This window comes from Coturnix japonica, chromosome 3, assembly GCF_001577835.2.
Source record: "Coturnix japonica isolate 7356 chromosome 3, Coturnix japonica 2.1, whole genome shotgun sequence".
Taxonomy (NCBI): domain Eukaryota; kingdom Metazoa; phylum Chordata; class Aves; order Galliformes; family Phasianidae; genus Coturnix; species Coturnix japonica.
In genome coordinates this window covers 75,134,173-75,149,262 of record NC_029518.1, presented here as the reverse complement: position 1 = coordinate 75,149,262, position 15,090 = coordinate 75,134,173, and the positions used below count along the sequence as shown (strand labels likewise).

The 15,090-nt window shown below is 41.4% G+C and overlaps 1 protein-coding gene across 1 annotated transcript in view; it reads right to left on the bottom strand.

The window, feature by feature from the left end:
- LOC107312057 overlaps window positions 1-15,090 on the bottom strand; it is a 36,896-nt gene that overhangs the window by 17,795 nt on the left and 4,011 nt on the right. The window contains exon 3 of the mRNA XM_032443653.1: window positions 11,408-11,518. Coding sequence (XP_032299544.1) covers window positions 11,408-11,518 — 111 coding nt within the window. The remainder of the gene's footprint in view (window positions 1-11,407; window positions 11,519-15,090) is intronic.

Sequence of the window (15,090 nt, the reverse complement as noted above, 5' to 3'; positions counted from 1 at the left end):
TCTCCAGAGAAGGAGACTCCACCACCTCCCTGGGCAGCCTGTTCCAGTGCTCCATCACCCTCACCATAAAGAAGTTCTTGCACACATTCGTGCAGAACTTCCTATGCTGAAGTTTCATCCCATTACCCCTAGTCCTATCCCCACGCACTACTGAAAAGAGACCAGCCTCACCACTATGGCCCCCACGCCTCAGGTATTTATAAACCTGGATCAGGTCCCCTCTCAGCCTTCTTTTCTCAAGGCTAAACAGACCCAGTTCCCTAAGTCTCTCCTCACAGGGGAGATGCTCCAGGCCCTTCACCACCTTTGTGGCCCTCCGCTGGACTCCTTCCAAGACATCACTGTCTTTTTTGTACTGGGGAGCCCATATATAAATATATGTATATAAATCAGTGTCTAGCTCTCTCCTCCTCTGGGAAACATTCCACACAATGATTATACTCCACTGACAGTTACAGTTTTAAATCTGTTGAGCAATTTTTAATCCCACTGATACATGGTTTCTACACTTCTTACTATTTCAGTTTTTTTTTTCCCATCAGGATGTTAGGGTTGCTAAATCAAGTCTCTTGAATTACAACACAGAGGCTCATATTTATGACACCTCTAAATCTGCCTGATTTCAAAATAAATGTAATATAAAGACAACACAGTAGATGAATTCAACTTCCTCGAATTCCACAAACACCTGCTATACTTACCTGCTCTGATCCAGACCCTATTTCAGCAGTTTTGACCAAAATGCCCATCAAGCTGCCAACCCATAAAGCAATTACACACTCTATTTGCACACTTAAGCACTGACACAAACTAGTTTCAGTCTGTAATCTGGAGTTCTCAATTTTAGATTAGCATTTCACAGAGTTTCTCATATTACCCTCCTCCAGCTCGCTGATACAAACTATTTGCATATTCTAATTTATATCATATTTTAAAAGCTGTGGTTAAGCATCCTCCTAGCTTGCTGCATGGAAAAAATTACATCAACATTAATCTCCCTGACGTGGATTTTCAAGCACATACCTGACAAATCTATAAAGTATTTTTGTCTCTTAGCACTGCTCCATGACTTCTACCTGGTCACAGAGCACCAGAATTAAAGCTACTTTTCTTTCTAATAAAATCTTACTTTCCCTAACTGTCCAGCTGTCCCCTCCTTCCACTCATGTCATTTTCTTACTATTTTTATACAATGCTTAATTATCTGCTAATTTATATTCATGGAATAAATGCTGTCAGCTATCTATTTAGGGATTTTCTGGTGGTAGGAGGAAGGAAAAGACAGTATTTTTAATAGCAGTTTCTATCTCTATTCTCAGCCTTTTTTATCTTTGATATTTCCCTTGATTGTGGATCCTCCAGCAACTAATAAGATTTTTGTGAGCTATTCCAAAGTGCTCCACTTTTTCCCATTCACATTTCATCTCTAACCTTGTGTGGTTCAAAGTTTTCTACCTTTTGAATATCCTCCTTTAACAGCAAAAGATTACATTCATCTGACCACACACAGACTTCTGAGCCAAGATACCCATATCTGAGCTAGTCATCCTACAGAGACTTCTGAAGAGAAAGAAGAATAAGCATGGCTACTGGGGACAATTCACCCCTTTCCTAAATACGTACCTAAAATTAATCATACAAATTGCCTCATGAAAGTACCTCTCCTTCTTTATTAAGGCAAGTCTAAAGTGCTCAGAAGTAACCAACTACACTACAGCTGTAGAGAGCTCAGCACTGTGAACCCTTTCCACAAGTATTTCTTAGCAGCTTTCAAAAGCAATTACATGTATGATATACACATGTTACGGTAACACCACAAACACACTATAGGGCAGATAAACTGCATTTCCTACATTTTTCCCATTAAGTCAACATCACATCTATGTTCAGACTGTTAATTCCCATTTGTTTCATTGCTTAAGTGCTCAGAAAATAAGAAAGCTACCTATTTTTTTTTTTTTTTGAGGTACTTGACCAACCCGCAGATACCTGTATTTATGTGACCTACCAAATGGCTGCCATATATTTCCAAGGCCAGCACAGAACAGAAGACCACACACCTGCAGCGTTACAGCCCTGGGCCTAGAGTAACAAGGCCTGCAGATACACGCATCCACATCAAACACGTCTGGCCTGTGCCTGGGAAACGTTTGGGAAGATGCTGCTGTAGATGCCAAGCAGCTCCAGGAAGAGCTAAGGAAGGTTTAGCATGGCTTATCAGGAAGGACTTTGTGCCAGCCTCATAGGGCCAGTGGAGTCACCCAATAGCCCACAGTCCCAGGCTGTGGGAGTAGAAGGTCTGGCATGGTGAGCCTAGGCCCTGAGCTAGTTTTGAGAGCATGCAGGGAATATACTATGTGCTTCCCCACTCCCTTCAGCAGAGCTGGCTGGACCTTTGCAATCCATCTTCTTTTCATTGCTTCCCTTGCATTACACAGAAGTTGTAATTACTGGCTGCAGCCTCTTGAAGGACATCTTTATTTGTACAGAAGACTATGAACCCTCACAGCAGGTGCAATTTCAAAGAGCTAGTAAGCACTCCTGCAGATACATCTTGTGTAGGTTTTCATCTGTTTCACTGCCGTCTATGTTAAGCTGTTAAAAATCCCTCCATATGTTTTGAAAACATTTCAGGGTGTTGATGATGAGCATTTATAGCTATAGTATTAATCACCACTATGAATCTCAGAGTTGTACCAGATAAACAGAGAGAGACTTTAAGACTGCATAGCTTTCAGCAATCAAAACAGAGTAATTCCAAGGTTCACTCTGGCCTCTATACATTAAACCGACAGCACACTAATAAGATCCTTGCTCTAAGTGAACAGTAGCATTTGGTCTTAATGTAAACATACTAGATATTCCACTGCCTGCGTTGAGGGTTTTTTTTTTCCAGTTGTCAAGCAAGAGTTTCAGATGAGCATATACTCCATGAAACAATGTCATAAATAAAAACAGCTAGGGTGCTTGAAACTAATTGTATTAAAGAAACTCTAGAACGCAGGGCTGATTGCTCTGCTTTGCTTTCCATCCAGGCAACCGATGGAAAAAGAACTGAGTCATTTCACAGCCTCCTGTGCCTCTCTACTCCTCTCTTCCCTGATTCATATCATATTATTTTGAGCTTGGCTGGTGCATATATGCACGCATGCCTGTACATGGGCACAGATGAAAGAATACAAAATAGAGTATATCAGCCTTGTGCTGTAGAGTTGGTTAAATATAACTGGTTTTGAGAATATATGTATAATATAAAAATAGAAATAAACAAGCGACACACACATTCTTATGCTGAATGGCAAAAAGGTTTCTTGAGGATAAGAAAATGTATTTGCCACTCGACACAGGTGAAAGTTGACAGCTTCCCCTGAAGTGGCAGCACACATCAGAAGTGCAGCTACCGACTCAGCAAACTCAACAATCCAATAAGGAAATATTTACCCACCTCTCAAAGTACAAAGGAGGTGACGAGAGTAAAGGAAGAAAAGTAATATAAAAGTGACTGCATGAAGATATCTAACAGTTTGTAGCCTTCAGAAGAATGCACAAACTCTTCCAAGGCTTTTAGTACACTGAAGTAGATAGAAAGGTGTTGATTGATTAGCTTATTATTTGTGAAATCATGCAAAAAAAACCTCTGAGAAGTTTGAAAAAAAAAAAGGTCAAGGCAGTAATGGAGAACAGCATTATAAGACAATTCCACATGGGACTATAGGTTGGGATGGTCTTGAAGACAAAGGAAAGCAGGTTAAGTTGCATCTAATGAATAACGGTGAGTCAATGAAGGAAGGCAAAGAGATGAGTGATCTGGTCAAAGCAAAGCAACAGAAGATCTCAGCGCAACATTTTGTAGAGATAAGAACAAATTCTCAGCCCTTACACAATGCAAGAATAAAGAAGGAGCCAAGGACAAGCAAGCACTGAAAAACCAGCTATCAACAGATAGCCCAGAAGGGACAGCAAAAAACTCCTGAGCAATATCCTTCACTTCAAATGGTATTCTTGCCTCACTAGGCAGAAACCCTGGAGCTCATCTATGTTGCTCTGCATTATCAGAGGAGGTATGTATTTAATTAAATGACATACAAGGAGGTGGGAAGAACAAAACTTTCAGCAGCAACTGAAGACAAAAGTTACTGAAAACATCTCCGACTTACTGACAAGAAAGAAAACAAGCACCAGCAACAGGAAGGTTGAACTGGGGCAAAAGGCTGGTTATCCATATTAAATCAAGAGAAGTATTGTGAAATAAAAGGAGTTACATTTACATGCATTGCTAAAAAAAATGCCTCAGGACATCATCTGGAAACACACTATGCCACTACACTTGCACGTGCCTTCCTTCTCATATCCTTTGTTCATTTATTTGTTCCATAACAACTGTATGAAGCTTTGGGGGGTAAAAAAAGAACAGTCTGCACCAAGTTTCATTATATATCAGTACCAAAAAAAAAAGGAGTAATTTCATGCATCTTGGTCAATAAACCGGTTATGAGAAAAATAGTTATATACTCAATTCAACTTATAAGTAGCCCCCCTTTCCAATTCAGATTCTCTGTAAGAATACAGAGTGGCAGCGTTGATTCATCTCGCCTTGCTGTATCTTTAAACAAAAGAAGCATATTGAGCACAAATGTGTTAAGTCTATTCCACTTATCAGTAATAAAGAAGCTCCGTAAGAAGTGAGGCTATTAAACACTCACTTTTCAAGCAAAGAGTTAAAAGTGCATATTTGAACAATTTACGGTTTCAAATGTGGCTTGAGTAGGAACAGCAGCTCAGTACTGAAAGCTTTCCATTCATATCATCAGCTGTATTCTCTTTGTAACAAGTGCATATGTAGGCAGATGGATTGTGCCTTTTCCAACAGCTGTCCCATCATTTCCAAGATGATTTCCATAAGCCGTATGTATGGGTAAGTGGCTTTTTTTTTTTAATCTTTTTTTAATAAAACTTTGTCATCTTCCCTCCCGTCTCAAAAGCAGACAGGACGTCTCCAGGAACACTTTGAGAAGAGCTGCTCTTTGCTTCTAAACAAAGTCAGACAACAAAGCACCTTTCTTAAAGAATGCACCTTTTAAATCAATAAGGGAATGAAGAGGACTTGAACGCCCCTAACCTGGAAGCAAGTCCCCTCCAAGGGAGAGAGTAACCTCAATCAGTACAGGGCACGGCCTCATGAACAGTATGGAGGGTAAAATAAAACCAACAGCCTGCTTCCTCCACAGACAGAAATTAAGGACCACCACTAACATTCTTCTGAAGTTTAATTCTAGCAGGTTTTAAGAGGTGGCTGGCAGACACAGCTTGTCCGAAGTTGTTTTTCTGGAAGAAAAATCCTCGTATGCATGCAATGAGATTAGAGGCTGAAGAAACCAGTCCCAGTGTACTACTCCATTTCCCCAAGAGGAAACACACTGAGCTCTGAGACAATACGTAATTCAGGAAGAAGAGTAATAGAATGGGTATTGAAAGAATTTCCTGCCAAAGCACAAATACTATCAATATGTAAATCTTCAAAGTAGATACTAAATGCTTTTGATATTAAATACTCTGCCTATGCGAGTTCTCTCCTCTTGCTCAACCCCTTCTTCAGATATATAAGAGCATTCCAGATGACGAGACTGTTAAGAATGCCCTGCCTAGATAGTGTTTCACAAGTGTGTCCAGCTTCCATGGATTTCATTACAAGGTCACTTGGGAAATTCTCAGGGTTAGCAAAAAGGCTAGATTTAAACCTAGAAATGTAGCAGGAGCACCCACTTAAAAACTTGGCATTCATTTATCTATCTCTCTCTCTCAACTATTGCTCTGTGTTGTCAACAGTAACACCCATCCCCATCACTGAGATATAACCTGACTGTTGTCAGTAATTCTCATTTCTCCTTTGTCATAGATACTATGAAATTTCAGTGAAGTCTTCGTAGATTTACCCCTTAATCCTGTTTCCTCTACAGGCATAGTCCCAAGTCACATTTGTGACAACACTCACAGAAGATTCTCATTACTTTTACAACAGACATAATCCCCATTTCTGACATCTATCTCAGCCCCTGACCTCAGTATGTTGTTAAGATAGTGTAGCAATTGGACAGATCAATACAATGCAGAAGGCCTTACAACAGAGGTGCGATGACAGAAGGACAGGCACAATAGAAAGGTGCTATCAAGGAAGGCAAGAAGACTGCTTTACCTGCACCAGAAAATTCCAGTTCACAGGGAAAAGCTTCACCAAGGAGGGATCTCCAGAAAGAGATCCTTCCCCAGTGGCAGTCAGCCCTTAAATGAGGCCTGTTTCAGCACCTCACCACTCTCATAGTAAAGAACTTCCCCTGACACCCAACCTAAATCTTCCCTCCTTCAACTTAAAACCATTACCCCTGCTACTATCTACCCTTTCAAAAAGTTGGCTCCCTTCCTGTTTATAGGCTCCCTTTAAGTACAAAACTTGTCTTCTTTCAGGAAATATGTAGTCAGTATAACTGACTAAAGCCTTCTATTTCCAGTCAGAAAACAGCTCAGCACCACTTACACACAGATAGCCACTCTGCACAGTCATGACATAAGCTGCTTCCCTCATCCCCCTCATCTTCCACTTCTCTCACTCGTCCCATGTTATCTAGTTTCCTCTTTTATAACTGGTCTTGAATTAGACCATGATTCCTTGTCAAGATGGCAAAGTGTACAAGATGATGCTCAGTGCTAATCCTAGCAGGAGCCATCAAGCAGTACTGAAACGCAACAGAACCTGAACTTATGGCAAGTCCACAAACCTCCAGTAAAAGCAGTATGCAAAGCATGGATTAATTAAGCTCCCTCAAACAGAGTATGTTTTCTTGACCCCCTAAATACAGCTTTAGCTAGACATGTCAATGATGTTTTATGAGAGTCTCAAGGGGACAACAGCTCATTAAAAAACAACAAAAAAATCAGCATGCTCTGATAGTCTTAGGTTCTCCGTATCTTGTATGAAATGTAAGGGATGTGTTAAAGCACACATTAGAAACCCCTGTATTTTTGTTCAAATCCCCCTGTGGCACAAGTGGTAGAAGTGCCGCTCTGCTACCAGGAGGCTTAAATCCCAGGGGTTGGACTCAATGATCTCTAAGGTCCCTTCCAACCCGCACGAGACTATGATACGAGACTATGATATTTGAAAAAGGAGGATATTGAGAACAATAAAAAAACAAGCTGGCAACAAAGCTCTCTTTACCAAAGGTGTAGACATTTAACACACATACCAACAAGATGCCTATCTTCTTTCAAAAGCGAACACAAGTGCTTTCAGTGTCAGCTTGACACAGTTATGCGCTATAATCTTGCTGCTCTTTTTCCGATATGACAGCAGTCATTGTTAGACCAAAGGCGGGCAAGAACCATCCCAATCCCATAAGCTGTTCTCTCCAGCTACAATTCTGGGGTCAAATTTAACTACTGGAGTCCACCCACACATAAAACTGGTTGGCAGGACTGGAGTCCTCAGAACTGCAGAGCCACAAGCGACTGAGACACCGCGACACATGTCAGACACAAACCCAATCAAATAAAGCTTCCCTGTCCACCCCATCATTTGTCAGGGTTGGCCTCTCCCAGGAAAAAATATTTGTTGTCATTTTTTCCAGTGTTGCTGTAATTGGTGTATTTCCAGCTTCCAAAGGCCCTGTAAGTGATTGTTTCCTACAAGGCTTCAGATTTCAAATTCTAAACGAACTATTACAGAGATGCTGCATGTGTGCACTAATCTTGTAATCTTGTAACTTCAGCAGAGCCTAGAAACATAGCCAAACAACATGTACAGCCAAGCAAGCTGCATGGCAACTTGCTTCTGGAAACGCAATTGAAAGTTTGTAGTTAAAAATACAGCCTCATTCACTTCTTGTTTTACTTTCTATTCGGTTTACTGGGGTTTTTTTCAAAGCTTTTCACAGCTCCTACAAGAAACTGGATGGTTTCACTGGAACAGGCTGCCCAGGGAGGTGGTGGAGTCTCCTTCTCTGGAGATATTCAAGACCTGCCTGGACACCTACCTGTGTGACGTGGTGTAGGGAACCTGCTTTGGCTGGGGGGTTGGACTCGATGATCTCTAGAGGTCCCTTCCAACCCCTACAATTCTGTGATTCTGTGGTTTCTAGACACAAGCATCGCATGTAGTACATAGAAAAGTTTGGCCTAAACTCATAAGTCTGCAATAAACCTAATAGAAGTTTCAAACAGACAGGTATGCTTTAGGTGTCAAACACTTCTTGACGTCTGTGGCAGTTGGCAGCTGCAAACATCCGACTGAAAGCCCCATCTGCTGCTTCACAGCTTCCAGTCGAGGATGTTTACAGTCGCTCACTGTCAACAGCAATACACATTCCTCAGCTGTTTACTTACATTATGAACATGCAGAGGCCTCCGCAAGCAGGTTAGTTTAGATTGCTACAACTTCTGTTGCTGTGTTGTTACATGCAGAAGTGCATGGGGCAGTTATATGAATATTTACTAATGACATAAAGGAAGCCTGACTTCCAGAGGAATATTTTCAAGCAGCCAGGCATATTTACCGCTCAAGCATTACATTCAGAGAACGACGTAAGCTAAAAAACACGTATGAAATAAAGCAACTTGTTTCCACTGTTGCATTTGTTTTGTTCTTTGAGACACTACGGCAACCCTATCACGCTTCTTGCAGAGACTGCATGACTGCATCACCGAGTTAGTTAACTAATCAGTGAAATGACTAAAGATAGCAGGCAACGCTAAAACAGCACCAAACCCACCTTAGGAACATTGCACTGCAGTGCTTGGGATGGCTTTCTTCCCTGAGAAGAAGCGGATGCACGGGAATGATGAGATATTAGAGGTTAATTTATGCAACTCTGGCTTCCAAATAAAATCATAGAGGGAAAGGGGGAAAAAAAAAGCAACCCGGAGGGAATGGTGAGGAAGAGGGAGGAAACTCTGCAAAGGCTTCAATAAAGTTCAAATGCGTCTGAAGAGTTCTACAAAGCATCTGAGGTGAGCAGTTGCTGCCACAATTCACACACTTCACAGAATGGCGTCTCTTACCAAACGAAAAAGCCAAAAGGATTTGGCACAATAACGCTCGGGTCGTACAGTTCTGCCGTTTGTTTTTCATCCTGTCTCCAGTTTCCTTATTAAGTTAATGATGGGTAAAATTAAAGATTAATCACTCAACTATTTTTCTGAAGTCATACGAAACCGCAGCATGCAAGCAGAGCGATTATATCACTCTAATTAGAAGGTGTTTTTCCTTGAAACTTTCTTGCCCCCAAATGAAATTACTGCGCTGTAAACCAAGCAGGTTATGAAAAGACCACGGCTGTTTGTGACACAGAAGCCTGTGGTGGATTTACTTAAACTGATAAGTGCGAAGGGTGTCTATAAATCACTTCCAAAACTCAGGGTTGTATTTTCTATTCCTAGGTTAAGAAAATTAATCTTTTAGGCAGCAGGTGAAAACAAGCAGAATTATGTTGGGGCCTTCCCCTTTATTCAATACCAACGTTGAGCTATTAAAGCTTCCTAGGGAACCACACTTTCTCAATGGATCAAGTCACTAAGGAAACAAAGCAAACTTTATCAGCGCTGCACAACTCTACATTCCAGGAATTCTTAGCACTTGGCATCCATATACCACTCCAGAGGCACGAGATCAGCTCTCCCCTCTGTCTTGCAGAGCTACCAAGAAAAGCTATGAAACTCTCAGTGAGGTGGCTCTGCTTCACAACGCTGCCAACATGAGGAGGTACGCGCTGCCCTGTGGAAAGTCTCCCAAAGGGCACAAGGGAAAGAAAGCATTATTTCCAGTAATGGCATTTCTGGGGGAAAAAAAAAAAAACGAACAAAAAAAAATAGTTCCAACTCTGTCAAGTCCCATCTTGTTTGTCACAAGCCAGTTAAGATATATATGAAGTCACCTTGCAAGACAATCTACATGGACTGTAAAAGCAAACAAAAATGTTCCTGGATTCAAATCAGCAACTGCAGAATGAAAATATTTGAGTTTAATTACAGCTGGTCATAAAACAGAGATTAGCCTCTCATTTGTAAATGTACTGATCTAATATCTACAACTTAAAAGGGGAGGGGAGCAGAGATACTACCAAATCCTACTACTTGGAATGAATTAAATGAAGGACACGATGTCAGCAACAACGTGCAATGCCGCTCCATGTATGGGTTCCTTTCAGCTTTTAAAAGACATCAAACAGATTATATCTGTATGAAAGTCAAGCCAAGGTCAATCTAAAACTGAGAGGCATTTTATCACACAGCATGGACTGTTGGGCAAGAGAATGCTATCAGCTATTTCTACTGCACTATTTGGTTTGTACTTTTTTTGCACATTAAGGATATATGAATATTCCTTCAAAAGTATTTAAACTGAAAGTGTCCAAGACTCAAACACCAACTGGCAGCATTCAGTAACCACTGATTTTGATAAAGCTTTCAACGGAGGTTTTAAAAGAATAAGAGGAGAGGAACATGGTAATAGGTGGAGATGCTTTTAAACGTCTTTACACTTTATGTCATAGAAGCAGAATGGTGCACACAGCGGACCTAAAAAAACAGCTGTTTTTCCCTTTAACTCTCCTGAAACTTTCAAGCAAGATGAAGTGAATGGTCGGTGAAAGAAATAAGAAACTCCAAACAACAACAACAACAAGAATTCCAAATGTAACAAGAATTGTGCAGTGCTGTTAGAATTCAGATCTGAAAAACAGCACTTTTCCTTCCTCCCCCCCCCCCCCCTCCATCACCTTCCATGCAGATGAGGTGATCTGCAAATTCAGACAGGTAAATTAGTTTTTAATCCTATTTGAATAGACACTGAAATACCAGCAGACTAAAACACAAATTCAAAGAGCCAGATACAATTTCAAAATAACTGCACTCACAAACAATTGTTTTCTTAGTTTGCTTCATAATAAACATGTTCCAAATCTGCCTGGCCAGAACCTTAAGATATTCATTAAATATGGGAAAAAAAACCCACATTCTTTCTCCTTCTGTCTCTAACAGGACAGGAAGATTAAGCACACATTACTTATATGAACCCAAGTTCACAGCTGTTAAATACAGCATGAGTATCTCCAACTGTTGCTGCTGAATCTACTTCCAACTGTATTTGAGCTCAATGCCAAAAGCAGCTCCCCCTGCACTTAGCAATGCAAAAGCAGCAGTTGCAGACAAGAAGCCAAAATGAGTTGCAGGACAATCAAACATTTGGAACAGAGATGTCAAAACTAGAGTTTAGTAGAAGCATCAACAGCCTCTAGTGCATCTTCTTGGACCTCATCAACATCAGTTTTTAATCCTACGTTAAGGATCATGACTGTGAATTACACATCTTGGAACAACAAGTACCACAGCAGCAACAACAAAAAGAACAAGAACTTACTTCCTGGACCCCAGCTGATCCTGCTTCTATTCCTCTTAATGTAGGACACACACATCCGGTGAGAGCTGCAGTCTTCAGGCACAGAAGATTGCTCCTCAAGTTTCCAGGAACCTGCATCACACATATAAACACAAGTTATTGTTATTCCAGAAGTTCAGGTCACAAAAATTCTCATTATTAAGACTGTCTGCAAGAAGTTAGACAGCTTTTACCAACAGTTATTAAAACAGCATCCTTTTTCAGTACAGTCATAGAAAACCTAAAATGGGCTCAAAGTGACATTTCCTTTGATCACAGCTCTCTCTCTCAATTAGAGGAGATAAATAACTGCCTAGGTAGCTCAAGTATGCAGAAACTATACTGAAGAAGTTAACTTTCTCACCAGAGAGGGGCATAATAAACTTCCCTTTTTATTATTTAAAGAAATAAACAGATTGTATAACACAAAACACAGTAAATCTGCAACTGAGCATCACTTCAGAAAAGAAAAAATCCCCAACTTCCTCTCAGTTAAATCTGCAGTGCAGAGAAGGAATTAATATACAGATTAGTTTCTGGAGGAAAAGGGACGTACAGAACCCCTCTGCAGATGGATGGATGAACGCATAGGACAGAATCAGATTATTAGGAGAATAACAATGAAAGAGAGAATGCGATTCAGATGGGAAGAGCGTGAAAAGAATACAATAATGGGAACCAAAATAACCCAGTCTGCAGAAAGAGAAAGACACGTACTCGACAGTTCTGAAATCTCAGTTAGGAATGTGTAACAAAAGTGAAAGAAATACAGTAAGCAGAGCTTATTAACTGAAATACATATATAATCAAAATACAGCACTTATCAACTTGCACTCCTTACGCCTTTTGAAGGTGCTGAAAGCAGTTTTTTATGTGGCCACATCAAAGGAGTGTGCTTTTGATAAAGGTATTTTTTCTGTCAGTCAGCTCAGAGTAGAGATTAAATTCAGTTATCAGCAACAAAATCAGACACTGCATACAATGGCTGAATTCAGGGCCTTGAGAGCACATAACCCACAAGCCTTATGTCCTGACGTACCCGCAGATGGAAGGGAAGGTGAAATAAGCTCACCATTCCCTTGGCACCAGAAGTGAATAACGCCCAGGTGGCTCAGAGCATTAAACCACATGATCACATCTCAACAGAGACACGTGCAAGTCACGGTGCTACCACAGAGCAAGGAACCTGCTGAGGTTATACTGTGTTTGCTCCTCTGTACCAGTTTCCACAGTAGACACTCTAGGCAGTGGTTTTCTATTTCAGGGGAGTGCAATATAGATAAATTATCTATTTATTTGAATAAAGAGCATATAGTAGACAAGAAAACAGCCCCGACTGGCATTAACATCTTCCCATGAGTATTTGGGAGGAGCATTTCCCAACAGTCCCTAACACAACATTTCCCAAGATCAGCCCGAAGCATTTACAGAGATTTAACAACTTAATTGTAGCACAACACACCGGACCTCACTACGTACATACTTAAAGAACAGGTGAGATGACCACACAAGGGAGGTTGTGCAGCCACAAAGATGATAAAAGGCCTGGAGCATCTCCCATATACAGAAAGGCTCAGTAACCTGGGCCCGTTCAGTCTGGGGAAAAGAAGACTGAGGGGGAAATCTGATAAATGTCCATAAATATCTACAGAGAGGTGAAAGGCAAACAGATGAAGCCATGCTCTCCTCAGTGGTGTGTAGCAACAGGACAAGGAGTAATGGCCTAAACCTTGAACACAGTAAGTTCTGTACTAATATGCAGAGTAACTTCTTTACAGTAAGGTGGCTGAGCCCTGGAACAGGTCGCCCAGAGAGGCTGTGGAGTCTCCTTCTATCTGTGGAGAAGTTCAAGACAAATCTGGATGCCTGCCTACATGACCTACTGTAAGGTACCTGCTTTAGAAGCAAGGTTGGACTTGATGGTCTCTTGAGGTCTCTTCCAACCCCTGTGATCCTGTGATTGCATCGACCACAACAATTTTCACACAAAGCTCACCCTAGCATCCCACAAGAACATCTAGGACACTTTCATCCTGTGATTTGGAAACACTTTCCCAATCCATGTTTCTCACACCCCTGACTTTATAAAACGGAGTTTTGAAGCAGTGCAGAAACTTAGCTCCGATTGCTGTGGTGGCCCAGTGACCTGCACTTCACACATAGCATGTTTACCCTCATATTTCTGGTTCCTGGGGCAGCAATTGGCTCTGCTTGCCCTCAGCCAGGGTCAAAGCACTAATTTGGACAGGATGGAAGAGGAGAGAAACTTCCCTTGCAGAAACAGGGAAGGGCACTTCTCTGTTCCTACCATCACTGCTCTCCTGCAGAGCTCAGATGCAGTCAGGACATAAGAACTCCCCAAATGATTAGCATGATTGTAAGTAACATTTGTGTTTCATCTCCAGTACACCAACACGAACACAATCTCTGATCACGGGGCCATTTTTACTCCACATGGTACAAAGAGAACTGCAAAGCTCCACACACCCTGCAGAAGAATCTGCCACACTTCAGCTTACACTTACAGTCATGCAGTGTTTGTCCTGAAGGTACCTGAACACTGCCAGAAATTGATACTGGATGCAAGAAGACTCCTAGATACCATGTTAAGCAATGCTTTTGCTAAAAACATGCAGAAACTACAGTTTATATGCAGCATGTGCATTAACCTCTGCAACAACAGACCAGGTACAATACAACTACTGAAATCCAGCCCTTCGCCTATTCACAGCAACCTCCCCACTTCCTGGCTATGACCAGGCTTATAGCACAAGGCCGAGCATCACCTTCGAGGCAGCAAAATGCTCGCTGTTCCCACAGGAGTTAAGAACTCCACTTCATTGGTGAAATGCTGACATCACGCTGACAGGGTCATGAACCTGAAACTGTTAATGTTATACTTCTAGATTCCTCTTAACCTCAGTGTGAAAAGTTCTTTCCTCCCAGCTCTCCAGAAGCCAAGTAGACTGATACACACTGACAAAATTCATCCACCAAGCTAAAAAAGACACAGTTCAGCATTTGGAAGAGATGAGAGTGCATTAACTGACCACTTAAGGCAGTGAATGGGGCTTACCAACACAAATGCCCCTGCTGTGCCCCTGTGACCAACTCACAGAGGAATACACTGCACAGAAACCAGCAGTGCCATGCCCAGGAGCACACACTAAAAGCTGAATGGGAAGGAGAAGCGCTGCCAGCCTCATCTTGCTCCAGCCACAACTGAGCTGTGGGACAGGGAGGAAAAGATGGACACGGAGATTTTCCTATCAGTTTCAGGCCAAAGGAGAATCCCCCTCAAGAAAGAAATAAAGCAGTGAAAATCACTAGTAGCTGTTCTAAATGTTATCCCCGCACAGCCTTCTTCAGATGCAAACAAGGGTTTAAACACATCTTGCTTTTGATCATTAGAAATAATTGCCCAGAAGTTACAGAAAAGGGGACGGGAGGCCAGCTACAAAAAGGTCTCTTAGCCAAAAAAAAAAAAAGAATGTCTGATGTTTATTAGCACAGAAAGTCCCTGGTGAATAAATACAGCTTTGCAGCCAGCTAAAAATGAGAGCTATTAGAATTATCTTGACAGCTCCAAGAAAAGGGCTGCCGCACCAACGCGGAGAAAGTTGATAATCAACTTCCCACAAAAGCTTTAATTTAGCATGTGTGTC